This window comes from Lagopus muta, chromosome 1, assembly GCF_023343835.1.
Source record: "Lagopus muta isolate bLagMut1 chromosome 1, bLagMut1 primary, whole genome shotgun sequence".
Classification (NCBI taxonomy): domain Eukaryota; kingdom Metazoa; phylum Chordata; class Aves; order Galliformes; family Phasianidae; genus Lagopus; species Lagopus muta.
Window position 1 is genome coordinate 9,564,958 of NC_064433.1, and position 19,685 is coordinate 9,584,642.

Below are 19,685 nucleotides of genomic sequence, written 5' to 3' on the forward strand. Positions count from 1 at the left end.
GATAGCTGGAATTATTTGTGGAAAATACATCATGTTGAGTATTTCTCTCTTCCGGAACATAAAAAATAATGAAAAATAAAGATACCTTAATCAACCTTTTATTTATTTATCTATTTATCTATCTATCTGTCTATTTATTTATTTATTACCCACCCTAGGATTTTGTTGGTATCAATGAATAAATAGTTTCTGATCAAACATTTCAGTGATTTGGGAGGGAACATGTCACGGAATTACTCAAGCAGCATGCATCTCCATGAATAGTGCAGTGATTGCACTGATATGCTTCAGAAGAACGTTAGATCTAACTTAGCTCATGCAGAAGTGAACGAAGAAAAGTTTCTTCATTTCCAAGAGATTTCCTCTGACCTTATCTGAAGAACAAGAAAAAAATGTGTGGATTACTTTTTCAAGCTTCATTAAAAGAATTTCAGCAGATGGCTAAAACAGTGAAATCCTGCTTCTGTCAGCCACTTTCCAAAGGGCCAAGAAAATGCAAAATCCTTACACTTATCTGGGCAATAACAAAGGAGGCGATGAACATTAATCTCTCCCTAGAATATAGTCATTTCTTTGGAGTGTTTCCTATTGAAACTTAGGGTTCTGTTCCTATTAATTACTTAGAAATTGCATTTTGTGGCATGTCATGTAGAGTAGACTCAGATTCAATGCAGTTTGGGTACCAAGCTGTTCTCAAGTGTGTGCCCACACTTTATATTTGTAAAAGTGCACCTTTGATTATGGACAATAGAAACACTACCAGTGTCTGCCATTTTTGTTACAAGAACATAAGAGTTTAGCTCTTATTTCTGATGCTGACATTCACAATTGTCATTTTGGTACGTAAAGGAGAGTTCAAAAAAAGTATGTGTCCAAGTAGTGAGTAAAGTATTTCCTCCTAGCATCTAACATAAATCCCTCCTCTCAGTTTAGAGCCATTCCTCCTTGTCTTGTCATTATTAGATCATGTAAAAAAATTGCTTTCCCTCCTGCTTGTAAGCTGCCTTCAAGTACTGGAGGGCTGCAGTGAGGTCCCCCCCAGCCTTCTCCAGGCTGAAAAAGCCCAACTCCCTCAGCCTTTCTTCATAGGAGAGGTGCTTCAGTCCTCTGATCATCTTTGTGGCTGTCCTCTGGACCCACTCCAACAGTTCTGCATCTTTCTTGTTCTGGAGGTATCAGGTCTGGATGCAGTATTCCAGATGGGATCTCATGATAACAGAATAGAGGGGGACAGTCACCTCACTTGCCCCGCTGGACACCTGATTAGAGGATCTCACCCCTTTATTTGTGGATGTGACCATGGAGACTTGCCCATAAAGAAGATTCAAGGCAAAAGCAATTTAATTTGTGTCTGTCTTGAGATAAAATGATGTAAAGGCTCTGCAGAGAATGTACTTAATGTCTACTTTTCTCCCTTAAAAATGTTTTAGGACTGTGCTATACCTAATTTTAAGACAGATAAATGAGACAATTACTTGTGTTCTTGAAGCAAATGCTTCTTTTCACACACTGTGAAAGTAATTTAGAGTAACTAAATTTGTTCAGGTGTTTAAAGACAGGTGAATTTAGTGCCAGATTAATATCTGTTCTGATTCTTTTCCTTGAGATTGTGTTTATCCACTTGAAGAAGGAGATGTAGATTTACAGTTCTAAGGTATTTCATTTCTCTTTGGATTTCCCAGAAGAGAGAGTTGTCATTCACATTCCTTTATTCTACTACCTTTTCTATTCAATACCAAAATGTATTCTGCTGATACAACTGTTTAAGAATTTAGGTAATTCCAATTTAGACTGTATGGTTGCTCCAGATATAAAAGTAGTAAAAGTTGCTTTTCCATAAAAGTTGGGTGGCTTTTGTAGGGAATAGCCTGCAAACCCTGAAAGTTGAAATTTGCATGTAAACACACACATATACATAAATAGGAAGCATTTCAGACATTGTCTTCAGCCATTGTTGCCTGAGAAAATCTAATTGATTTCAGTTACTGCAGTCTGTATTCAAGGAACAGTTATTGATCCTTCTGAATTTTAAATAATGTTATTGTTCACAGGTAATATACAGGAAACAATTTCATTAATTTATAGCATACTCTGTGAATCTTCATTTTAATTGGTCTGTTTGGAATGAACTTTAACAGAGCTACATTAAATGATTCTTCAGCAGTTTTATGGAAAATACATAATTTCAAACTACTAATCATTATTTATTGACATTCTTTCCAAAAGTAATTACTGATACAGATTTAAATACATCAGTAGTTTGTGAAAGTGACTATAGTAACTGCAGTTTTTTTGTCCTAAATGTGTATTGCATAAGTCAGTGAATGCTCATAGCACACCAAGTTCAGATACTGTTTTTCAGTTAGAGATCTTTTTGAAAACAATCACTGTATTTCAGTATTTTTGGAAAATTAACTGGAGTTTTTATAAATTCTTTCTTTAGCCCTGTTATTTTGAATGACTATGCTCTACTTGTGTAGAATAATAATAATAAAAAAGCATACACATGAAAAAAACTACAAAAGCAAATAAAAACCCAACATAATAAAAACATTAGTGTGAATTGTATTCCTGGATGAGAAGTCTTCAGTATATTCTTACGTAATGCTTTCAAGGAATACCATAAAAAACAGGAGCTTGTAACATTCATCACAAATTTTTTGGCACATTTCCTTTTCCCTTATTTCTCTTTTCCATCAAAATATGAAGTTGAATATTCTAAAAATTATTGTGAGCAGGGAGGAGAAGGAAATATAGATATTGAGGTAGAGGTCAGCTTCTGGATTGTGTTTGGCTTACCAGATAAAAATGTATTATAACTTCTCCAATTGATTATTCCATGAAATGCAGTACTGGACTGCAGTTTACTCTTACAAGACTTCTGAATTAAAGTCTGGGCACAACTTTGACATCCTGAGATGAGCAGGCTGTCATAATGCAATACATCATCATCTGTGTACAGAAAGGTAGAGTGCAAAGAAAAGAGGGACCTTCTAGAAAAGATAAATTAGGACTTCAGAAACAGTAGAATTTATAATAAATGGATTAGATCAGAAGAAAAGACTAAATAAGAGGGAGGTAAATACTATTCATTCCCACCTCATCAGCTGCTGCATTAGATTCTCTGTTTTATTTTGCATCTGAACTTTGTAGATTAGACTTATGTTTACATTCATTTGACATGACATTTGCATAAACTCACAAAGGGCCCATTTTTTTTCTGATGACGCTTGTAAATCTCACCATGTAAATGTGAGATTCAAGTCAGATATTGGCCATCTATCTATCTAGTGGCCCTCTGCAGAGTGATGAACTGTCATCTTTGAATGCTGATATAATTTATACTTGTAAGGATTATTTTGGAAGACATAGAAAATGACAAACTTATAATGCAATAATGCATTCTTGTTACACAGATTCTAATGAGAAGAGAAAATATCCCAAACTTAATTTGTTCTAGTGAAAATAGTCAGACTGTAATGAGAAGAGAAGATAGCATAAAAACGTATCAATTCTCTTAGCTTCCTAAAATGCAATCTCACTGTTGTCCTCAAATGCCATTTTCCAGGTTCCCTTGGACTACTCCATTTTACAGTGCTTTTTCACATGCTCACTTGGCCATCTCTTATTATCTCATTAGAAACTTCCACACATATTAATCTAGAGTAATTGCACACTTTTTTTTTTTTTTTTTTTTTTTTTTTCCCCCCACAGGAAAACATTTTACAAATATTTGATGCCTTTCAATAATGGAAGATGAGGACACACTCCAGCTAGTCACAGCGAATTTCATCCATGTAGAACCAATCAGTATCAGGTGGTTTTGGGCAGCAGAGAAAACTGCCTTCCTGTTGTTGGCTGTCATTCAAAAAAAGCTGCCTGAGTTTGAAGTACTGCATGATTTTCAATGGAACTTTTAGTGGTTTCTAAAGTTTTCATGAAATCCTTTATTTATTTATAATCTTTTTCTTGACCAGATTAGGAGTTATATCATTATCTCTAAGATTTCTGAAAACTCAGTGAATTTATTTCCTGGCAGATTGCATGGAAAACTCTATAATGTGTGCCCATTTTAGATAGTCTTTTTGACAGAATTGATTCATTTTCTGATCTACTGATTAATACTGATTTGTAATAAGATTAAGGTTAAGCTCTTAAAATTATTTTCAGACATCAACTGAAAACTGAATGCTTTGGAAGGTAGGAAGCTTTTACAACACACTCACCAAGGCAAGTTTTTCAAAATCAGATTAGCAAACATGCAACTTCCTAAAAAGTTTATCAGGTTTTAGAGGGGAAGCTCTAAATGCAGATTACCCAGTCCTATGGTTGCATATTTTTCTTTAAGTGTATTGTTACCATAGTGACTGCTGTTATATAACATAAATCACTCACTGAAGCATGAAGGCTTAGCAGACAGTACAGCACTCTCTTCCCCTTTTTTGAATCAGTGTTTTTCTAAGCAGGATCTTTATTGATGGAATGAGAGTAAAAGGTGCCATCTAATAGCTGGGAGCTGCCCAAGGTTCTCTGGGTTTTGTTTTGCTTCATTCTCCAGCAGCTGAATTTCCATTTCATCTTGGTGATGTTAGTGTGTGAACTTTCATCCTGTCAAATACGCTGTGGTACAGTCAGGCTGCCATGAGTTTTGTGAGGATTGCACTTACTGTTTTATTGGTGTTTTTGTTAAACCCTTAGACCACTGCCTACTGATGTTTATGCTTGTGCTTGCTAGATCAGTTCATTGGGTTTGTTGGGTTGAATGAGTGAATCCTTTTACATAAAACCAGGAAAAAAAAAAAATATCAGTTCTCCCACTGCTAATTTTTAGATCAATCTATCCTTTCTTTACCTAAAGAAGTTTCCTAAAATACTCAATGTTATTGCATGTATGGCTTTATTTTCCTACTGGCATGATCTACATTACTAATGAAATGCAGTTTGCTCTCTTTGCTCAGGTCCTTTCCTGCTGAGCTTCTCTCAGCCATTCATCTCCCTGTGTACACACTGTACCTGTGTCCATCATTACTCCATCCCAGGGACAGAATCTGGCATTTGCATTTGCTGAACTTCAGTTCACTGCTGATTGTCCAGTATTCCAATGTATCTAGATCTTTCTGCAAGGCCTCTCCTTTCTCTAAGGAGTCAGCAGCACCTCCCTCTTTAGTATCATCACTGAACTTCCTGGGGATGCTTTCAACTCATGCATCTAGATCACTAGTAAAATGTTGAACTGGACTGGCCCTAGCACTGAGCCCTGGGGAGCAGCATTGGTGACTGACTGCCAGCCTGATGTAGCCCTATTCGCTGTGTATGACTTGTTGAGCTCTGGTGCCCAGCGCAGTGTGAACCTGTTTGTCTTGCTTTTGGATGGTTTATTCAGAAGAATGCTGTGAGGAATGATATGAAAGGCCTTCCTGAAATCCACCACCTTCCTTTCATCAATCAAGTGGGTGAATTTATCATAGCAGCAGACAAAATTACTAAGGCAGGATGATGAACCCCTGTTGACTATGCCTGAAGTAACAGAGTGGCAAATATGGTGATGAAATCCATTTTTTCAGATTGCTTACACAAGTAGATGAACTAAGATGTAGGTTAAAGTTGAAAACCATGAAACTGAAGCTTCATGTCATTTCACATGAAGTCTTCCTTCAGTCAGCAGATATTTTCTGTCTTTCTCTAAAATTCACTATTTATTTAACATCTTGCCTATCAAGGCCCAGGAGCAAAAAAAAATATTGTTTCTGTCTTCTTTTTCTTTGCTATATTTTCTTTACCTGAATAACTTGCTATAAGCTAGACTTTGTCTCTATTAAAATATTATTCTGCAACAAACAGTGCTATAATATTGATTACATTGAGATATTCAGTAGATGCTCAGGTTTTTCTCATATTTTCTGCACTTTCCTAAAACTCTGTCCACTCTTCATAGTGTCTCTTTTTAAGCTTTAGTAGTCTGCCCTTAACATTGAAATATGGTGAGATTAGAAATGAGAGGGGCAACATCTTAATGTTTGCATTCACATTTCAGTAACAAATCAATCAATCAGCAGTAAAATCTCCCAAACCAGCTCTTGAATAGTGAATTTTGTGAATCTAGCTAGGAATGTGGGATTCTAGCATAACTTCCAAAAAATTACTGTGGAATGAAAAGTCAGTTGAATTATTTGCATGATTTTTTCTTTTTCTACAATTTTATTTAAAAGCTTTTGTATTGGAGTTACTGTCTAATTGTTTGTTTGTTTGTTTGTTTGTTTACTGTATTCAAAGCAGAACATATAAATTAATACTGCAAAATATCTGAAGTAAGCAGAGTTGAAATTCAAGCTTTTAAAAAGAATATACTTAGTTGCCATCTCAGAATAATTGGAATAATAGTATCAGAGTGCCATCTATAAATAAAAAAGAAGTATTTCTGAAATACCTGATACATAGTAAATGCAGATTATTGAAGGGCATCATTGTAACTGCTTTGATGTACAAAAATTCGTTGTGCACTCTGGAAACTGCTTCCAGTTCTACCCTTGAAGACAGATGTGAACTTTCCACTTCATTGCCTAGAGATGGTTTTTTGAAAAGAGCCCCATGAAAGGTTCATTTTACAGTCACACTGTATGTTATTTTAGCGTCAAAGGCTTGGGAATTGATTACACAAACTATTATACAGATATGAGGACTTTTGTTATCTTGTAGAACGAAACTAGAATTCACTGCTCCTTACATCTGGAATTACGATCTCTATCATTCTCTCTTCATACATCTGTGTCTGCAAATTCTCCATGACTTGTATTTAGAAAGGCTCCTGCTTTCTGTGATTATTTACAATTTCTGCTGATGAACAGGAAAAAAAAAAAAAAAAAAAAAAAAAAAAAAAAAAAAAAAAAAAATTTATTAAGGCAAATACTTATTTTACTAAAGAGGTTCCTTTTTTCCTTTTTTTTTTTTTTTCAAAACAAACAAACAAACAAACAAAAAACAAGAAAATAGCTTGCTGATAAATAGGATTTTTTAAAATTTCATTTAGAATGTAAATTGAGAATCCTTAATTTGAGATATGTAGGTTAACCAAAAATAAATGTAATTTTCAGTTTTAATGCAATGTTTCTTTGTTTCTTCAAGTACTGTAAAAATCCTTGTAAAAATTTCATTTACATGAAATAATGGAGTCAGTATCTGGATAAGACCCTCTCTTTAATGTCATCACCTGGACTTTATTGGCTGAATTTGGACTGCTATAGCCTGAGAAGAGAGATTATCACATAAGGCTTCCTTTTTAGATTTGGATTGGTTATTACTTTTTAGCAGTCCAACCTCTTATCTTTAATATTTCTGTTGAGAGTTAGCAGTACATTAATTTTGGAAGGCTTACATGATTTTAGATTATTTGGATTATATAATATGGATTATAGTTGTACCCATGGTGTCTCTTGAAAGTAAACTGAATCTTATTGTATATGATTGTTGAAGTGTATAGGATTTATTTGCATATTAAAAGCCAAAAAAGCATCTGCTTTTAGTTACACTCTAGCATCACAGTATGTTAAGTTTTTAAACAGATTGTATTTCTATTAAAAAAAAATCGAAAAGAAATTGTAATGAATGTGGGTTTGAAGTTTTTCAATAAAAATGTTTTATTTTAATCTTTCATGTACATATTTGGTAGTATAATTTGCCAAATTACAAAAATCCACAGCATGCTCCCCTTTTTTGATTTAGTTACATTTGTTGACAGGATTATCTTGCTGACTAAATTGCATATTCCTTTTAAAGACAATCTTATGCTGGACTGGTGCTCTCTTACCTGGAAATAATGTGTTTCCTTGACCATGAATTATTCTCCAGACTTTTTGCTTGCTTTCTTCTTTTCCCTTCATTTTCAAAATCTTCAGGCACTAAAAGGATGCATGTATCGGTTAAAAGAGATAATGAATAAGTACTAGGCAAGAATCAGTACCAAATGATAAACTCTCTGAATGATAAAGCCAACATTAAACGCAACTGAGGAAATAGACACATTCATACAGTGTTTCTAATTAAGGAGAGATTGAAACAGATGAGATGTGATGGAAAACGAGTCAGCGGAAGTGTCTTAAGGTCTCAAAAATTTAGGTATCAGATTATGTATTAGGAACTTTCATTAAGATTCAGTTTAAAGTTTATCTTTGCATGTTAGTTCATGCTGTCTGCACACCTCAAAGTCATCCTTGAAGTGAAGTTCATCTGAAACACTGTGCTGCAAGCTTTCTCCCCTGATCAGGAATATGAGGGCATTTGTCAGCTTTTCAATCGTGTTTGTATCTGGAAATAATGTTCCATAGCCTAGGGAGGAAATGCTGGTAGCCAGGATCAAAACGTTAGATCCTCAGTTAAGTGTTAAAAGTTTGTTAAAAAAAAAAAAAAAAAAAAAAAAAAAAAAAAAAAGTGTTAAAAATGTTAAAAAGTGTTAAAAGTAACTGAAATAAGACTGTATAGAGCTAGCAGTTCCGAAAGCCTCCCATTGCTCGAACATTTCCATCTTTCTCTGTAGCATTTCATTTAAAGGGTTGATCTGTCACTTCCATTGCATAAAATATCATGAAGATCCATCTTTGTAAAAAAGCCTATTCATGCAATAATAAACTAAACATGAGCAAAAGGCAGATATCTCTCAAGCTATCTTAGCAGTGATTATTGTTTATGCAGAGTACATTGCTGAAATGAGCTACATGTTAGTTTTAGGATTATCTGGTTTATTAGCGCAAATAAAATGGAAAACACTGACTTTTTAGAGTAATTGTGTCTACCGGTTTTCCCTGTATGTCTAAAACTGTAACAATGTTTTTACGGAGAGCAGTGGATGTGTGATAGTATAAACAATTAAGGCTGAGATAAGAACATTTTTTTACAGCTTATCATCAGGAACAGATTCCTAGATGTGGTGAAGTTTTGGCTCTAGGCAGCCTGAAAGATTAGGAAAAACTCTCTTTACTACAGAATTCATGTCATCTTGTTCATACCTGGGACTTAGTTTAGGAGTAACCATTTTTCTCTAGGCTCTTCATAAAAGGTCAACATTGAACACAGAGCTGAATAGTCTTTAAACTCCTTGTGGCATGGTATTGTTTGCTGTTTTAGTGCCATCCATGACCCTGGATATTTTGACAATTTAGAACAAATAATAACAAGAATATATGGGGAATACTCATAATATTCATATAAGGATGGATTATTTGTTTGATTAGAGGAGAGGAGTTACCTGTAGAAACACTCCTTAGAATAATATACTTTGGCGGAAAGGCCAGTACTCAGAACTCAGCCCATGAACCTAACTCTTGAGATGTTCATATTGGAAATATGAAAATGAAAATATTTCTATAGTCACTACTTAAAACATTCAAGTCATAGGCTTACAGAGTATTGTTTCACATGAATTAGAGGGTAGTTTTATTATGAAATCCCTGTGGAGGCACCTTGAGATCTTTGAATGTTATCATGACAGCCAATGCAAACACAATATGTAATTGTCCAAAGGAGTTAGAATGTCACAATCTTTTCCTCACCTGGTAGAAAAAAAGGTTTGTTTTGCATTTCAATTAGTGTTTGTGGTCTTCCATTGTAATTCAGAATTTCTTGAAATATACATATGGCTTAATCATCTCAGCCTTACTGAAGTACTTGAGGCTCAACCGTTGACTTCTCTGGCCTTTTGATGAAGCCCATATACACTTTGTTTTTTTTCCTTCATTGTGGTTGGATTTGCCATGAAAACAAAAGAAGTGACCACCAGAGTCAGTGAAATGCTTGATGAGAATTTCTTTGTGTAAGACCGAAGAGGGCTTTTGGGCAACAGCACTCGTACATCTAAACCTGCCAATGTAATGAAGGAGTGCTACTCACGTGAACGTAGGAAAATACAAATAAATGCAGATAGAAAATCGGTATGGTATTGTTCCCTCCCTTGACCAAAAAGAGCATTTATTTTTCAACATCTTTGCTTTGACAACTGTAATGATGTATTCAATAGTGATTTGTTTTTGTGCATTTCCAGCATAACTCTAAGCCTCTAAAGACCTTTAAAATATACACAGACACATGAAATTCCTATTATCTATCAATTTTGATCACTAATGTAAAAATTCTGAAGAAACAGAGCGGTTGCTGGAAAGATAAGAGATGTTCTCAAGGTGCTGATGTGTATCTTGAAATAATAATAAGACATATGCATTTCAGAGTTGTCATCACTTGAGGAAGCAGATTATCCTTGTGTTGTTGCGTTCTGTACCTCATCTGTTTAAAATGGAGTGGAATATTCAATAGTCCCATTTCTATTAAATAAAATTCCTGACTTGTGGAAAAGAAACATAGATTCATCTGTACTTCCCTGGTAATCTTCTACTGCAGTATTTACAGGTCTCTTCCAAGCATTAACACTTGATATAGGATAAAAAAGAAGAGAGAATTGGTGACAGCAAATCAGCTGCCAAAGTTCCAAGAGCAGTTTTCATTTTTTTGGGGAGTCAAAGCAAAATCATGGGGCATTAGGAATAACTGTGATTGCTCTATTGCTCGATCAAACAGATCATTTTATTTACGATTATGCTTCTAGGGGACATTCTTTGAAGCCCTCTAGCTAAAATGTAGCTGTTTGTTGCGCCAGGATATTAGTTTCTAGCACAAAGAATAGTTGAGGTTGAAAAGGAAACTCGAAAGTCATCAAAATTTTTCTGTCAGGGTAATAACAATCTAGAGAATAACAAGCTTGGGATGTACCAACATTTTGGAGACATAAATGGACTGTTCAAAATCTTTTTTCAAGCATCGAAGGTGCGTCTATTCAAAAGGAGTCCCTGAAAGATTGTTACTAAGCAAACCTAAATTGGAATGGAAAACAATAAGCATGTGGAAACACAAAAAGGAAGGGAAGGTTCAAGTAGTGATTGCTAACTGTTGTATTTTTTTCTGCTGTCAGATGTCTGATTTGGTGGTCCTGTTCTTCATGTGTGTCCTTCCATCAGACTGTGCAATGGTGGTGGACTTACAAACAAAAATGCTCAAATTGCAACAGACACACACCAGATCAATCCATCTGAGGAACTACCAGTATTAAAATACCACCTACAGAGATCCTTGAACAGTCTTTGCTGGCCAGGCAGTCTTCAGCCATGTGAAGAACCATCAGCTTGTCCTGCACTTGCAACAAACCATCACTGCTACTGAGTTGCTGCCATCCACTTCTGTGTATTATGCTTTGTGTTCTTTTATTTTAAACCTTTTCATGCCACTATTTTTCTTCTTAAATTCTTGTTTTGATGATGATACTCCACATTTTAATTTTCTTATATTCCCTGTCTTTTTCTCACATGTTTTTCCTCATCTTAACAACCCTATCTCAGTAAAGCTGAGTAGAGGTCTCAAAGTTGCGCTACATAAAACTAGACCTTGCGTTATGAGATAGCTGAACTTCTGAGCTGAGGATTTCAACGGTCCCTTTCAGCCTTCTTTCCACAAAAAGCCTGTTCTGTAGCAAGCAGGACAAGAACCTCTCAAGAGGAAGACTGCCTCCAATTCTGTGTTACATTAGAACTCTCCAGGGCTCTCTTCTCCAGGTGCATGTCAGGGCTTCCGAAGTCTGAATGCATGTTTAATTTCAAATAGCTAAAACATTAATATAATTTAGGATAATTTTCCTCCAAAGGAGATCTGATTTTACTACCTGTCAAATTGCTCTTCTCTCTCCTAATTTGACTAATAATTTCATGGTGACACAGACACAATTATATTTCTGGAACCTAGCTAGATTCAATACATAAGAGTTTACCTTTTGTTACCTGTAAAATAAATTATGTTTTAAAATTTTTTTTTAGAATTTATCTGATACAGTCCTCCTCCAGAAGACACGTATTGAATTCTTGTATATGGCTTTTTCTTCATCACAGGGATTAATTCTGCTTTCTTTGAAGTTATTTTATAAAACTTTGTAAATATTTGGGTTGGTCTAGCAGAGCTGTAGTTACAAGAATCAATTATTCTATGCATTAAATAAGTGCAGATATGAGTTAATATGGGTCAACAGTGTCTCACTCAGTTTGGACAGATGACATATATATCATAACTGCTTGATATTGCTTTCATATTGCAACAGATCCCAATTACTACTTGCAATTGATCATGTTCTTTCCCCTCCAGTACGATGATTTCTCTTTGTGCTCATTTGCTCTTGACATTTGCTTGTGTTCAATTTTACTATTATTTAAAAAAAAAAAAAAAAAGAGATTACAGCACATGTTATTTGAACATTACCTTTAATTCTGAAGCCATTTTGACTGCAATGTGGATATCCTTTTATCTACAAGTATGCCAAATATTTTCTTGTTTAAAATTTCTTTGCAGAATTTGACTTAACTCAATTTTGATAATTTTTTTCTTCATCCCTACTTTTTACATTCCTTAAGATGCAGATTACTGGGCTAATCAGATTGTTTCTTTTTTTTCCCCCTCTTTGTGTGGGCTACCTGATTACTTTTTTTGTTCTTCTTAAGTGGCCTGGGAAACTTCCTGTGCATAGCCTGAACAAAGCTGTCATAAAGACCTTGCAAACTCTGTATAAGTGTGAAAATAAAAACAAAATCAATAGAAAACAAATATCATAGGTAAAATTGTCTTAAAATTGCAGGACAACTGGTTTATATTAATATTTGTGCCAAAGTAAATGTCTGTTCATTATGCTGTTTTTTTTTTTTTCTTTTAAGAAACACAAAATCTATACATATCAAAGAAATCAAAGTAACAAAGAAAGGGACGGAAAACTTGCATAAAAAGAAATATATTTTAGTAATTGCTTTTTTCTTTTTTTTACTTTAATTATTTTAATTACTGAGAAAAAGCATACGTTTCTTGTCATAGATGTATTCCATTTTTTTTATATTTAACACATAGTATTTGATGAAGATTCTGTTTGTCAATGTGGTTATTTTGGATACAAAAAACAAAAGGAAATTATTTTTTCACATATGTACTTCTTCATCCTTTTTTATGTTCCTATATTGGTTTTATGATTTGATTTTAATGGGAGGAGAGGTGAGAAATAATTAGAAATGGATAAAGGTATACTCCATCCATGGCAAAATAGTTGTTCTCCAGATTAAATTAAGCATTTGACTTCTGAGGCCAATCAAGAGATGTTCTGTGGGATGCAGTGTTTATTTTCACCTTCTCAAATACATTGTGTACATTGAGTTGCTTTCAATTAGAAAAAAAATTTGGTTTGCCAATTGATGTTTGCTAGGAATGCATAGTGTATTGATATACTGCAATGTAAAATCCTTAATTGGCAGGAAGATTGAATGGTTGACTTTTCATCTTAAGCGATATCACACAGCATGTGTGGGACAACTGGGGGATCAGCCAGTGCGGGTTCATGAAAGGCAGGTCCTTCTTAGCCACCCTGCTCTGCTTCTATAATTGAGCAGCAAACCTGGTGGATGATGGAAGGACTGTTGACGTAGTCTAGGTAGACTTCAGCAAAGCCTTTGGCACATTCCACTCCCACGGTATTCTTCTGGGGAGGCTGGTAACCAGTGGCTTGACCATGTACACTCTTCACTGGGTAAAGAACTGCTGGAGCGTCATGCCCAGAGAGTGGTGGTGAATGAAGTTAAATGCAGCTGGTCACTGGTCACAATTGGTGCTCTCCACAGATCTGCAGTGAGGCGTGTCTTTACTGATGACCTGGATAAGGGAATTGAGTGCACTCTCAGTAAGTTTGCAGATGACATCAAGTTGGAAGGAAAAATCAATCTGCCTGAGGGTAGGAAGGCCCATCAGAGGAGACTAGACAGGCTGCATTATTGGGCTAAGCCATGTGGGATGAAGTTCAACAAAACCTAGTGGTGGGTCCTGCACTTGGTCCACAACAACCCCAAGCAATGCTACAGGTTTAGGGAAAAGTGGCTGGAAGACTGTGTGGCAGAAATGGACCTGGGGCTATTGGTCAGCACTCAGCTGATAATGAACCAGAAGTGTGCCCAGTTAGCCAAGAAGGCCAATGACTTTCCCAGTTATCAGAAATAATGTTACCAGCAGGACCAAGGAGGTGATCTTCTCCCTGTACCTATCTGATGAGGCCACACTTTGAGTACTGTGTTTAGTTTTGTTTCCCATGTTACAAGAATAGCATTGAGACCCTGGAGTATTTCCAAAGAAGGAACATGAAGCTGTTGAGGATTCTGGAGAACAAGTATTATGAGAAGTGGCTGAGGGGAGTGAGATTGTTTAGTCTATAGAAGAGGAAATTCATGGGAGACCTTATCACTCTCTACAGCTGCCTGAAGAGAGGCTATGATGAGGTGAGGGTCGGCCTCTCTTTCCGCATAACTAGCAATAGGACTAGAGGAAATGGCCTCAAGTTGTGGGACATTCAGGTTAGATATTAGGAAAAATTTATTCTCTCAAAGAGTGGCCGGGTGCTCAAATAGGCTGCCCAGGGAGGTGGTTGAGTCACTGCTCCTGGAGGTGTTCAAGAAATGTTTAGATGTTGTACTAAGGGACGTGGTTTAGTGGGGAAATATTGGTGGTAGATGGACTTTTGGATTGGATGATCTTGTTCTTTTTCAACCTTTGTGATTCTGTGATTTTGAACTTAAACACCTCTGATACTGTGGCTACTAAGTACAAAGCAAAAGAACTGAAATACTTGAGCCCTTGCATGATATTTGCAAAATAGACCATTGCAGTGAATATTGAGTGTATGAAATTGTCAAGATGACGCTTGTTCTTTTGTTAAACTTGAATGAGGAGAACTTTGAGAAACAACTCCTTTGTCTTGTTCAGCAGTGTGGGGTTGTTGGGATTATTGAAGACACAGGGAAAGAAGTGTATATTTAGAACATTAATGCACATGTGTATTGCTTGTGATACCAAGAATGTCTGCTGACAACTCAGGAACCAAAGAGTGTGAATATTTCTGTAAAGAACTAAGAAAATTTTGTAGTAAAGATTGTTGAAGGAAGATGATGTCCATTTCTTAAGTCTTAATAAATTTGGGTTGACAGGCTAACTGAAAAGGTAGCCTTAGGCAAAATTAGTATTCAGGGCATGAGGTTAACTGAGGAAACATCAAGTCTAAAACTGAGGCATATGACTTCATGGTACAAAATTTAATTTTACAGAGAACCATTCTGACAGTGAATCAGGAGCTAGAGGACTGGTGATATAAGAATATCTTTATTGGTGCTTTTGCGATCAAATATGCAAATGATGATAAAAACTTAGATTGAATTATAAAGCACGTCTATATAGCTTTAAAAAAGTACTTTTCACTTTAAAAGTGAAAAGTAGCTGCAAAGATAACAAAAGTCCAAGAGCAAGACTCATTAAATCATTGTGTATCTGGGCAATTCCAGGTCATCTCACCAGCTGTACTTACATCAGTATGGCAGGGAGGAGTGACTGGTACTTCCATCTCTTGGCAAACATTAAACTAAACATAATAACTAATTCACTCATCATCAGCTGCCTTTGTTAATCTTAATTTATCATTATTTTTCTTTTTAAGAAGCTTGTCCTATGATGTGCTTAGTGCTACTGTGTGTGGATCTAAGAAGGGGAATGTGAATGAGCAGTGAGGAGGTTGCAGTTGAAGAGATACTCAATGGGATAAGAGTTAAATGTGTTATGTGTAGAAAAAAAAACAGAAACCCTGGAAACTGGATAAATTATCAGGAAATAAATTGAAATTATGTCATGTGGAAATGTTACTGTGAAAAGAAACTGTGTACTGAATGCCTTTTTCTTGATTTTACAAACTATTTGAATCTAGAATGACTTTGAATTAAGATTGATCTATCATAATTATCTACTCAACTCTATATAAGTCTCTGAGAAAAGAATGAAAAATACAGTGAAATCAGTTCTTTTTTCATTATTCTGTTTATAATGAAATTTATTTAGTGTATTTAGGCATTTTGGAACTCCTGGTAATATTGCCATCTTAATTTTCATAGGTTAAGACCAAATTTGTTTCCACATGTATTAATTCTATTTTAAAATTTTAGAAAGTGGTTCACAGCAAACTCTATCACAGCAGATGTTCTTGTTGAGAAATGACCAATGACAATATCCTGGCATCACCAAAAGTTAAGTACTCTTGGTAGGAGAACCTACCAGTTCTGTTATTGATATTAAGCCTCCCACAGAAAAAGGCAAGATTTATGAAATCAAAACTAGAGTGGGGAGTCTGATACTTAGAATCCTGTAGTTCAGGCATTCTTTATGCTACGGTTCAGACCTGGATTTCCAGTCTCTGGTTTTTCTGTTACATCATTTATTACTTAATTAGTTTGTAATAGGAAATGCGTGAGGGTTTCTGGGTTATCAAACTTCTACCACTTATTCTAACTAGATGTCTCATTTTCTGGGCAAAATTCTAAAATGTCCTATAGTGTATAATTCATCAGTCATCTGTCCTGATCAGTAATGCTATTTACATTATTAGCTATGTAATTACTATCAGAACAATTTTGCGCTGTTTTTCATGTATTTTGTATTCAGTAGGTTGCTAAGTTAACTAAATCAGAGAAATACACTGATTTGGTGAGACAATCCATCATCACAGTAAAAGGAATCAGAAACAAGCACTAAAAGATTTTAAGGTGCAGTACAGACTTTGTATTTCATTTGCAAAGTATTACTATCTATTATCAAATCCAGAAGTTTTGGAGCTTTTTCTTTCGTTTCAGTACTTTTCTGTATTCCGGTACAAAAAAAGAGAAAAATCTCTTGGACAGAGTCCAGTGGGTGGCCACAAAGGTGATAAAGGGCCTGGAGCACCTCTCTTATAAGGAAAGGCTGAGTAACCTGGTTCTGTTCAGCCTTGAGAAAGAAGAGTGAGAGGAAATCTGAACAATGTCTATAAATATCTAAGGTGTGGGAGGCAAAGGGATGAGGCCAGACTCTTCAGAAGTGTGCGGCAACAGGACAAGGGGAAATGGCCACAAGCTAAAGCATAGGAAGTTCTGCACAAATGTGCGTAAGAACTTCTTCACAGTAAGGATCATAGAGCACTGGAACAGGCTGCCCAAAGAGGCTGTGGAGTCTCCTTCTCTGGAGGTGTTCAAGATCCACTTGGATGCCTACCTGTGCAATTTGGTCTAGGGAGCCTGCTTTGGCAGGGGGGTAGGACTTGATGATCTCTAGAGATACCTTCCAGCCCCTACAATTCTGTGATTGTGTGATTCTGTGATTTCTGTCTTTAAAATTCCATTTTTCTATTCTAAAGAAACTGTATCCCAAACCTCACTACAAAAAGTCTGATTTCTTCTACGTAGTAGCTGGCTAATTGGCAACAAGGTCTTTTATGAAGATTTGTCCTTTTTTTCCCCCAATTTTCTGGAATGTAGAATAAAAAGGCATTGTGCAGAAGTGAACAAAGAGGTGTTCTTCCTTGGTTACTGCCATTTTAACTTAAACTGCAAAACATACACAAAAATTCCAGAGAGAAAGGTAACTTCTAAAAGAAAAAGCACAAAGAGTTTTTCAAAGTTAGAGAGATTTACCAAGTTTGAGGTAAAGTTATCAATGGTAGATTGTAGAGGATTTAGAAAACAATATGTGTTGGAAATACATAAGCAGACTTTGTAGATAAAGGTCATCAATATTTCAGGACAATGTATTTTTCTGTTGTGTTTTCGTATAAGTAACTTCATATGTCTGTTCTATCACAGGTACAGGAATGGCTGTGCTTAAACTGTCAGACCCAAAGGGCGATGTCAGGACAACTTGGGGATATGGGCAAGGTGCCACTTCCAAAACTAGGCCCTTCACAACCAGTATCCAAACCACCTGCGACTCCTCAAAAACAGCCTGTGCCTGCTGTCTCACATTCCCCACAGAAGACTTCCACACCGCCTACTCCAGCAGCCACAAAACCGAAAGAAGAACCAAGCGTTCCAAAGGAAGTTCCAAAACCTCATCAAGGGAAATTGGAAAAAACATTGTCAACTGATAAAATCCAGCAAGGAATTCAGAAAGAAGATGCAAAATCTAAGCAGGGCAAACTTTTCAAGACACCTTCATCTGATAAAATACAACGTGTTCCCCAGAAGGAAGATTCAAGACTCCAGCAAACAAAACTGACAAAGGCACCATCATCTGATAAAATTTTGCATGGAGTTCAGAAGGAGGACATAAAACTTCAAGAGGCAAAATTGGCAAAGATACCCTCAGCTGACAAAATTTTACATGGAGTTCAGAAAGAAGACCCAAAACTCCAACAGATGAAAATGGCAAAGGCATTATCAGCTGACAAAATCCAACCTGCAGCTCAGAAAGAGGATGTACAACTTCAGGGAATCAGATTGTCCAAGGCAGTTTCAGCTGATAAAATTCAACATGGAATTCAGAAAGATGTAAGTCTTCAACACGTAAAAATTGAGAAAACTTCTTCAGTGGAGAAAATCCAACAAGAAGCTCAAAAAGAATCAAAACTTCAGCAAGAGAAGCTGCCAAAGACACTTTCAGAAGATAAAATTCCTGCAACAGTAAGTTCAGATCAACAGAAACCCTTAAGCAAATCTGAAGAAGATAAAAAACCTGAGCTCCTGGAAAAAAGTACTCCACATCCAGAGGACAAAAAAGAGCAAATTATAGCTGAGACAAAAGAGCATGTTACTGAACAGAAAGCGGAAGTTGAAGCACCTTGTGACAAACTGCATGGGAAGAAACAAGAGGATGTTAAGAAAGAGGATTTGACAACTGGAATTCCACAGATGGTTTCAAAAACTGAAAAAGCGGAGGAAGAAAAAACTCCTGTTCCAGTGTCACGTCTGCCAAGATCTGACCATGTGGAAGCAGTGAGAGAAAAAATAGTAAGTAACTTTTTCCCTTTAAATGCTTTTCTCCTTTGTGACAATTTGGAATCCCATCCTGATAGATCCTGTCATTTACATCTTCCTGCTCTTTATTGTTATGGATGATTGGGTCGTCTGTAAGAATGATACAAGATGATTCTCCGTGACAGAATTGCTATTGTTGAGTAAGAGTTTCACCAGTTAGTCTTGCCCTTTGCGTGCAACTTTCCAATAGTTCTTGCATGATTTTCAGCTTAAATAGTTAAGCTTTGAAACTAAAAGTTTCTGTTTTATGGGTTTTCAAATATTTATAATTTCTTTAACTCCTTTTTTAGACTCAAGAGTTTAATTGTTCAAATTGGAACATTTTCATAATTCTTAATCCCAAAAGCAAATAATTGATGATAAATTGCACAGTATTGTGAGCTACCAAAAGATGATAAACATTTTAGGAGTATTTTGTGATGCTTGAAAATGGTATATTAAAGTACGCAGCCTTTACATCTTTTAAACGTTTCATCTGCTTATCCTGTGTTTAAGTAGTGTTTGTGGTGAGCTCTTCATTCAGATCATTAGATGACTTAATAATAGAATGTGCTAGGAGGCTGTATTTCTAAATAAATTCATTTCCTAAATATCAAGTCAGTAACGAGCCACTTATCAGTGGAAGTGGGTAACATAGACAATTTGTTGATAAATGACAAATGATGGTTGAATTTTTTTGTGCATCAGTACTCAAAGTTGGGTGCTGAATATTATATTACTAAAGTAGGAAAAGGTTTAGGAGAAAAGTCCAATCTTGCCAAAATTATGTTTTAAAATAAAATCCGTAAATAATGAGGTTTTTGTTTATTTCTC

The 19,685-nt window shown here is 35.7% G+C and overlaps 2 protein-coding genes across 8 annotated transcripts in view; both read left to right on the forward strand.

The window, feature by feature from the left end:
* Positions 1-19,685, forward strand: part of LOC125688256 (uncharacterized) — a 494,473-nt gene that overhangs the window by 391,403 nt on the left and 83,385 nt on the right. The window lies entirely within an intron of this gene.
* PCLO (piccolo presynaptic cytomatrix protein) overlaps positions 1-19,685 on the forward strand; it is a 318,968-nt gene that overhangs the window by 119,743 nt on the left and 179,540 nt on the right. For all 6 annotated transcript variants that reach the window (XM_048934047.1, XM_048934048.1, XM_048934051.1 and 3 more), the window contains exon 4: positions 17,703-18,845. In XM_048934047.1, coding sequence (XP_048790004.1) covers positions 17,703-18,845 — 1,143 coding nt within the window. The remainder of the gene's footprint in view (positions 1-17,702; positions 18,846-19,685) is intronic.